Genomic DNA, 7,474 nt, shown 5'->3' on the forward strand with positions numbered 1-7,474 from the left:
GAGCAGACAGGAAGTGGAAGAGAGCAGACAGGAAGTGGAGGGGAGCAGACAGGAAGTGGTACCTCACTCAGCATCTCCGTCTGCTGCCGGACAAACTGCGTGTCGATGGTTTCTGGCATCAGGTGGTAAAGGCTGGATCCGACCGTCTGGTTCTGTTTGTACGTCAGCTGGAGGAGCAACACACACACACACACACGCACGCACGCACGCACGCACGCACGCACGCACACACACACACACCAACAGGCTGCAGTGAAACCAGACGTTTGTCCAGTAAATTCTCCAGAGTGAGGCCATCTGTCTGTCTGTCGATTCCCTCAAACTGGGTCATCAATGATCACAAACAGCAAACAAATGTTGCAAATGGTCCAGTCAAAGTTCAGACCTCGACCTTATTATAAATCTGTTGGGAACAGAATTTCTATAAATGGAAATTAAATAATGATGGAAATAAAAACCGACGACGATGGGAGACAGAAACAGTCAGACAGGAAGCAGCTTCTACAGCGCTTCCTGCTAAATGTGGTTCTATAAGTCGCTGGAGGTCAGAGGTCGTGTTCCCAGTGTTGGACCGGTTCCTGCGTTGTGCCAGAGGAGCAGGTTACCTGGCTCTGCAGCTGCGTCGCCTCCTTCGCGCGCTGCGTCTCCAGAGTCTCCGGTAGAGTCGAGTACAGAGAGGTCATCGATTCTTTCTTCCCTGATTCTTTATACTTCATCTGATTACGAACAAAAAGAATCAGTTCTCCATGTGATTCATCGTGTTCATCTGAAACACGTCTGTCATTCTGTTCCTCATTAATCTGAGCCAGTTGGATGTTTAATGTGATGACGGTGGAGCTGTGATCACCTGACTCTGCAGCTCAGAGACGGTTTTAGCAAACTGAGTCTCTGCTGTTTCTGGAAGCTGAGAGTAAAAACTCTGAGACTGATTCCTCTTCCCGTCCTCTTTGTATTTGTTCTGAAAACAACATGAAAAACACTGAAAATAAAAGTAAAAACTCATAAATCTATCGACACAAACCTGATGAGTCTATTTACTGTAAATAAAATGAATCTATAAACGACAAGCAAATCCAGCAGCAACAAATAATCCAGAGAAGCAGAGGAAAACGTAATCCCACGTTCTGTGATGCATTTTCATGAATTTTACCTCACTCAGTAGGTCAGTCATGTCTCTGGCGAAGCTGGTTTCCAGAGTGTCGGGGAGAGTCGAGTACAAAGAGCCACACATTTCCTTCTTCCCACTTTCTTTATATTTAATCTGTTAAAAGAAATAAGCATGTTAAATAATATAATTCTGTTAAAACACTGCAGCAAGCGTCACATTAATGACACTAAAACTCATTATTTAACAGCTGGTGTTCCACAAGGTTCACCACTCGGTACCATTACTTTCACTTTTGTCATAAATTTATATTCTTTTCATTTAAACACATTAAATGACAAAATCTTTTCAACATAATTCACATGCAGCAGTAAATATTGTTCTGTACTTTATAGTCAAACTCAATAATCCTTTTCTTTATAAGGTTTTTGACAGAAACGGCTCCTGCCACAGAAATAATTAAAGTAAACTAGGAGAAATGCAGCAGCTTTAACTCACCGTCAAAAGTATTTAAATAATTTTCGCATCTTTGCATAAATTATAATCACAAATCAATTCTTCGTCTCATCTCATGTTTATTAATTATTGATCTAAACGGGATCAGATCATTTCAGGGACGTATTTTTATAGTCAGAACTGATCATGAATGAATCGTCACCATCATCACCTTCACCATCCTCATCCTCACCTGGCTCAGCAGCTCTGCCGCTTCCTTCGCTCTCTGGGTCTCCATGGTGTCGGGAAGCTGAGAGTAAATGTTGGCCCTCATCTCCTTCCGTCCAGCTTCTCTGTATTTATTCTGGAAGTTTAAACCAGATTTTAATCATCTGTTTTCTTCAAGACTTTCCAGGCTCATTTACCAAAGTTCTGGAAAAGTTATTTATAGGATATGATCTGATTATTTTATAACTTTACAGACTGAAATAAAATGCAGTCATGTTCGTACGTCGCTCTGCAGCTGGGACAGATGTTTGGCCATCTGGGTTTCCGTAGTTTCAGCCAGCTGATGGTACAAACTGCTCTGAGTTTCCTTCACTCCTTCTTTATATTTCACCTGCAGGAAACGACGACACGTTACTACAAAACTAGATAAACTTTAGAAGGAGCTTCCGTTGTTTTACTTTAACATTAAAAGCTGAAAAACTGTTTAAAGAAAAATCTGAAAATAACTCAGTCAATTAATTATGAGGCACAACTGATCAACATGATCACCAAATGGAAAATGGAGTCATTATGAAATTTATTTCATTTAAAATATAATAAATGTAAGTAAAAATAGCCATGTTAGTTATTATCTAAAACAATGTTTTTTAATCAGTTTTGGGTTTTATTTGTGTTTCTGTTCTGGACTTTATTGTTTCCTGCTGTTTTATTCATTTACTCTGCAGTTTGATCAGCGTTACTCTGCTGTCCTAGTCAAAGTCTGTGTTAAAACAGTCCCGTACGTCACTCTGCAGCTCCGACGCCTCCTTGGCGTGTTGCGTGTCGATGGTTTCAGGCATCACAGAGTAAAGATTCACATTCATCTCCTTCTTACCGTCTTCTTTATATTTGACCTGAAAAACAATGAAATGAAAGGATGATGAGATTCACTTCTTCATCCTGCAGAGAGGAAAACACAGATTCAGGTTTCGGTGAGTCATTTCTGCTGAAACCTCGCTCAGCAGGTCGGACGCTTCCTTGGCATGGAGAGTCTCCAGCGTCTCAGGCAGCTGGTGGAAAAGGCTGCAGCTCAGATCTTTCTTCACAGAGTCTCTGTATTTCCTCTGGAGGGAGAAACAAACACAGGAAACTAAAAACATCAGTTAAATTAACTACGGTGTCCCACAGGGCTCAGTACTCAGCCCACTGTTTAAGCTACAGCTAGAATCTACTTTTATGGATGATTTGTAGAAAAATAGTTCACTTTTTGGGTTCTACTGATTTATTAGAATAAATGAAATGAGTGAACTTGTCCTGAGAAGTTTCAGCAGAAACGTTCGTTACCTCATTGATCAGGTCAGAAACCTCCTTGGCGTGAATCGTCTCCAGAGTCTCAGGCAGCGTGGAAAACAGCGAGCGACTCGCTTCCTTCCTGTCCTGCTTATATTTCATCTGCAGCCACAACAGCAAAGAATCAAAGAGCAAAACTCAGAAAATTAAAAAACAAAACATTCAAAAGGAGCTTTTAAAAGTTTATTTACTTTAATAATACATACGGACGAGCTGCTATGAACCTTTGATTTTGATATGAGTCAAAATATTCACACTTTTATGGGAATCTATATAATGCCAACATTTTTATGTGTAAATAATTTTTAAATAAAACTTCCATATATTCTAACCATATTTTCAGGATAGTTTCCAGTAAAACCTGTAAAATCATCAGATCTGTTGTGAAACATGAATTAAACTTTATCATGATTCGGCTCAGTGATTCGCTGCATTGAGTTTGGGTTTAAGTGTTTCTGTCCTGGTTCTGCAGCCCGACCCGGTTGGTTCTGCAGCCCAACCCGGTTGGTTCTGCAGCCCAACCCGGTTGGTTCTGAAGCTCTGGTTCTGCAGCCCAACCCGGTTGGTTCTGCAGCTCTGGTTCTGCAGCCCAACCCGGTTGGTTCTGCAGCCCGACCCGGTTGGTTCTGCAGCCCGACCCAGTTGGTTCTGCAGCTCTGGTTCTGCAGCCTGACCCGGTTGGTTCTGCTCACCTCGCTCTGCAGCTCAGAAACGTCCTGAACAAACTTCATCTGGGCCGTTTCTGGCAGGCGACTGTAGAGGCTCTGAGAGACGCTCTTCATCCCGTCCTCCTTATATTTAACCTTCAAACAGGAGATTAATAATCCAGATTATCATAACAAACATAAACGTCTTTCTGTTTGCTCTCTCTGCTCGTCCAGAACATTTTCTGGCGGATCGGGCCGGTGCTGAGCAGAACCTCATCAGCATTAAAAAGCTGTGACCCTTTGATCGTCTTTGTGATGCTAATTAGACCCGATGAGTCACAGAGACGTCAGACACGCTGCAGCTCTGCAGGACGTTACGCAGAGAGCCTCAGTTTTAAACACAACATGAAATAAATAGATGTGAGAGAAAGAGATGATCAGATTATTACCACTGATGAACAGAAGCAGCTCCAGATGGATCTGTTCTCTAATAATCTATCACCACTCAATATTTCACTGGCGACTGTTTTTATATGGAAAGTGGAAAAGATTGGAAATGACAGAAATTAGTTCATGAACTCTTTTAGACAACATGTTCAACTGATAACGATAAAAATGGTGATAAAATGTAAGAAACTGTTTTGACAGGATGTTAAGAACTGAAATCCAAATAAAGCATTAATGTAATTTATTCAGAATGAGGTCAGGCTGCTGATGCTAACAGTATTAGCATATGAAACTTTAGCTACAGCACTCAGATGAACGATACTGCACTCTGAAAATCCAGTTTAACCATTAAACCAAATGAAAGCTGAAGAGATGAAGAGTCTAACAGGAAGGTCAGAGGTTAAAGGCCTTCCTGTTCAGGAAGAGTTTCAGGTCGACATGGAGGATCTGATTGGGTCTGAGGGGTCACATGATGCTGCTTACCTCACTCTGCAGGTCGCTCATTTCTCTGGCGAAGCTGGTCTCTGGCGTCTCTGGCATGGTGGCATAATGGCTGCTGGACATTTCCTTCCTGCTGCTCTCCTGGTACTTCAGCTGCTCACAGGAAACAAACATGTTACTCTGATTACTCTGATCATTCAGAGTAATCTGATTACTCTGATTTCTCCCACCTGGCTCAGCTGCTCTGTCGTCTCTTTAGCGTGTTGCGTCTCCAGAGTCGCAGGCAGCAGAGAGTAAAGGCAGCTGCTGATCTGCTTCTTTCCTGCTTCTCTGTATTTAGTCTGAGCAACAGAAATACATTTAACTCATTTACAGAGATCACCCAGCCTGTTTTTATATTTTATGATCATTATTATCTTGTGTTTTCAGGATTTCTGCAGAAACGTTCACATTGATTAATCCAAGCATTCTGTGTATTTCTGCAGAACAGGATGTAAAACTTTCTGTTCTCTATAAAGGTTTTCCGTACGTCGCTCTGCAGCTCGGACAGATGTTTGGCCATCTGTGTTTCCGTAGTTTCAGGCATCTGATGGTACAAACTGCTCTGAATCTTCTCCTTCACACCTTCCTTATATTTCACCTGCAGGAAACGGTGATGAGACAAGAACCATAAAACAGGTTTTTCATTTAGAAACAGGAAGGTGTCAGCTCTCTGCTCTCACTCTGATCGTCTGTGTTTGAATGACAGTCATGCTTTAACGTCCATCCATGTTATCACACATTTAACTTTGAAACAGAGAAAATCTCAAAAACATGTTTAGTGAGAGTCTTTAAAAATCAGCACAGTTAGTAAATATTTCTGAAGTGACCCCAGGTCAAAGCCTTGAGGAATCCCATAAATAACTCAAAGTATCTGATGTTATCCGGTTATTATAAATTCAGTGTAAAACCATAAAATGTGACATGGTGGTGTTTCATAACCAGGCTGACGCTCGGCGCCGGACCTGGCTCTGCAAGCTGGTCGCCTCCTTCGCATGCTGCGTTTCCATGGTTTCCGGCAGAACAGCGTACAGGCTGACGCTCGCATCCTTCCTGCCTTCTTCTTTATACTTCAGCTGCAGATGGAACCCAGAGAGCAGAACGTAAAGGTCCAGAAGGTTCTGGATATGAGCAACCAGCTTAAAGAGACAGTAACACATTTCTATCCTGAGAGTCTCTCTGGTTCCCTGGTTCAGTGCGAACGCCGGCGGTGCTTTACCTCGCTGCACAGCTCAGAAACCTCTTTGGCTCGAGCCGTTTCTATCGTCTCCGGCAGCAGAGAGTACAGACTGCAGCTCACGCCTTTCCTCCCCGATTCCTTATATCTGGTCTGAAATGAAAGCGTTTTTTTGAGCCGGCAGCGTTTCCCCAGAACAGCTGCAGGTTTTCATGTTTGCCTCACCTGACTCTGCAGATCAGAAACACTTTTAGCAAACTGAGTTTCTGCCGTTTCTGGCAGCTGAGAGTAGAAACTCTGGGAGACGCTCTTCCTGCCGCCCTCCTTGTATTTACTCTGAGAGGAAACACAAAAACATTACTTTAAATAGGCCAGAAGGAAGATTGATGCTGATTTATTTAGATGTGTTGATTTAAATAAAACATCTGATTTCATTTTAACCTTCTGATAGTAGTTCATTTTTGTCCTCTGTAGAGGACATTTCTAAACTTGAATACCTCCCACCCCCTGCATTCTACTGAATTTGGTATCTACAGAGGGCTTTTCAATGATCCCACATGTGAAGGGGTTTGACTTTTGTACGTATCTTTTTATAATTCATAAAAATGGCTTTTATCAGTAATAACACATTTTTTAGGAAGAGACAAACTAAGTGCATAAAACATTTTATTACCTTACAAAGACTGTGGGATTTAAAAAAATGGTGATTGGACAATATTTTTTTTCCTGGTAGTCAGGAGGATAAGATTTTAACCTTAAAATTCCTAAACATTTTGAATTAAATAATGTTATTATTCCAACTTTTCCAAGAGTTAAAAAGCAGCAAAGGTTTGAAGGAAACATCAGAAACTCTGGATGATCAGTGGAAAAATGTATAAATGTAAATTACTGAGTAATATTTAATAAACCAGGACTTTTTACAGAGGTCCTGCTGTGTGTGTGTGTGTGTGTGTGTGTGTGTGTGTGTGTGTGTGTGTGTGTGTGTGTGTGTGTGTGTGTGTGTGTGTGTGTGTGTGGTACCTCACTGTGCAGCTCCGTCATCTCCCGGGCGAACTGGATCTCTGTGGTGTCGGCCAGCTGGGAGTACAGACAGGAAGCAGCTCCTCTGCCCGGCAGCTTGGAGCGATAATTCACCTGGAAAGAGACGAAACGGGTCAGGAACCGAATCCGAACCGAAGGATGGAGGATCTGGGAGACGATGAGGGACGGTAACGGTTTTATGAAGACATGGTTTTAGATCTGGACCAGGACCGGACCAGGACCGGACCAGGACCAGGACCGGACCAGGCATAGACCAGGACCGGACCAGGACCGGACCAGGCATAGACCAGGACCGGACCAGATCCAGACCAGAACCAGACCAGGCATAGACCAGAACCAGACCAGGGCCAGACCAGGACCAGGACCAGACCAGGACCGGACCAGGACTGGACCAGGACCGGACCAGGACTGGACCAGGACCGGACCAGGACTGGACCAGGACTGGACCAGGACCGGACCGAGGCCCAGCTGCTCCAGGAGCAGACCAGGCCCAGACCAGGACCGGACCAGGACTGGACCAGGAGCGGACCAGGCCCAGACCAGGACCGGACCAGGACCGGACCAGGACCGGACCAGGACCAGGAC

General features: G+C 43.4%; 1 protein-coding gene across 1 annotated transcript in view; it reads right to left on the bottom strand.

Moving 5' to 3' along the window:
- The window catches only part of LOC103457026 (nebulin), a 40,974-nt gene that overhangs the window by 26,424 nt on the left and 7,076 nt on the right, over positions 1 to 7,474 (bottom strand). The window contains exons 10-26 of the mRNA XM_017301785.1: positions 6,869 to 6,982; positions 6,074 to 6,184; positions 5,891 to 6,001; positions 5,637 to 5,747; positions 5,162 to 5,272; positions 4,863 to 4,973; positions 4,675 to 4,785; positions 3,790 to 3,900; positions 3,092 to 3,199; positions 2,761 to 2,871; positions 2,551 to 2,661; positions 2,052 to 2,159; positions 1,794 to 1,904; positions 1,151 to 1,261; positions 848 to 958; positions 606 to 716; positions 63 to 167 (exon numbers count right to left, since the gene is read on the bottom strand). Of these exons, the coding sequence (XP_017157274.1) occupies positions 63 to 167; positions 606 to 716; positions 848 to 958; positions 1,151 to 1,261; positions 1,794 to 1,904; positions 2,052 to 2,159; positions 2,551 to 2,661; positions 2,761 to 2,871; positions 3,092 to 3,199; positions 3,790 to 3,900; positions 4,675 to 4,785; positions 4,863 to 4,973; positions 5,162 to 5,272; positions 5,637 to 5,747; positions 5,891 to 6,001; positions 6,074 to 6,184; positions 6,869 to 6,982 (1,878 nt within the window). The remainder of the gene's footprint in view (positions 1 to 62; positions 168 to 605; positions 717 to 847; positions 959 to 1,150; positions 1,262 to 1,793; positions 1,905 to 2,051; positions 2,160 to 2,550; positions 2,662 to 2,760; positions 2,872 to 3,091; positions 3,200 to 3,789; positions 3,901 to 4,674; positions 4,786 to 4,862; positions 4,974 to 5,161; positions 5,273 to 5,636; positions 5,748 to 5,890; positions 6,002 to 6,073; positions 6,185 to 6,868; positions 6,983 to 7,474) is intronic.

Source organism: Poecilia reticulata, linkage group LG20, assembly GCF_000633615.1.
Source record: "Poecilia reticulata strain Guanapo linkage group LG20, Guppy_female_1.0+MT, whole genome shotgun sequence".
NCBI lineage: Eukaryota > Metazoa > Chordata > Actinopteri > Cyprinodontiformes > Poeciliidae > Poecilia > Poecilia reticulata.